The 991-nt window shown below is 49.3% G+C and overlaps 1 protein-coding gene across 1 annotated transcript in view; it reads left to right on the forward strand.

Annotated features, from left to right (window-relative positions):
* LOC101851695 (titin) overlaps window positions 1-991 on the forward strand; it is a gene marked incomplete at both ends in the record, with an annotated part of 144,092 nt that overhangs the window by 90,038 nt on the left and 53,063 nt on the right. The window contains 2 exon segments of the mRNA XM_035973402.1: window positions 62-262; window positions 683-824. Of these exon segments, the coding sequence (XP_035829295.1) occupies window positions 62-262; window positions 683-824 (343 nt within the window).

Below are 991 nucleotides of genomic sequence, written 5' to 3' on the forward strand. Positions count from 1 at the left end.
TCCCTCCCCCCTCACACCCTCTCCCTCCCTCCCTCACACCCTCTCCCCCTCTCCCCCACAGAGGAGCCTTCGGTGTGGTACACCGCGCCGTTGAGCGAGCTACCGGCAAGAACTGGGCGGCCAAGTTCATCCACTGCCGGCCTCAAGACAAGGACACCATTCGTCATGAGATAGACATCATGAACGGTCTCCATCATCCCAAGTTGTTGCAGCTGCATGAGGCTTTTGACCAGAGGGGAGAGATGGTCATGATTCTAGAACTGTGAGTATTGTGTGTGTGTGTGTGTGTGTGTGTATGTCAGTCTGTACGTTCACCTGTGTGTGTGTGTGTGTGTGTGTGTGTGTGTGTGTGTGTGTGTGTGTGTGTGTGTGTGTCTGTGTCTTTCAGTGAGTACATCAGTACATTCATCTGTGTGTCTGTGTGTGTGCATCAGTCTGCACATTAATTTGTCTCTCTGTGTGTGCATCAGTCAGTACATTCACCTGTGTGTCTGTCTGTGTGTGTCTGTGTGTGTATTAGTTTGTACATTCACCTGAGTGTCTGTCTGTGTGTGTCTGTGTGTGTATTAGTCTGTACATTAGTCTGTACATTCACCTGTGTGTCTGTGTGTGTGTGTGTGTGTGTGTGTGTGTATGTGTGTGCATCAGTCTGTAATTTAACATGTCTGTCTGTGTGTTACAGGCTGAGCGGCGGTGAGCTGTTTGACCGCCTAGTGGAAGAGGAGTACACACTCACAGAAGACGCGTGCATTGAGTACATGAGACAGATCTGTGAGGGAGTGCAGCACATGCACCATCACAATATCCTACACCTGGACCTCAAGGTGAGCACTCTAGTCTGCTAGTCAGATGGGGGAAAAGTGGGGGGCGGGGGGGGTTAAAAAGTTTTCAGTCAGTTCGAAACTATAATTTGTCTTTGCTTAGTTTCCTCTCTTATTCTCTCTTTCTCCCTTTCCCTTTCTAACTCTCTCTCTCTCTCTCTCTCTCTCTC

This window comes from Aplysia californica, unplaced genomic scaffold (genome assembly GCF_000002075.1).
Source record: "Aplysia californica isolate F4 #8 unplaced genomic scaffold, AplCal3.0 scaffold01202, whole genome shotgun sequence".
NCBI lineage: Eukaryota > Metazoa > Mollusca > Gastropoda > Aplysiida > Aplysiidae > Aplysia > Aplysia californica.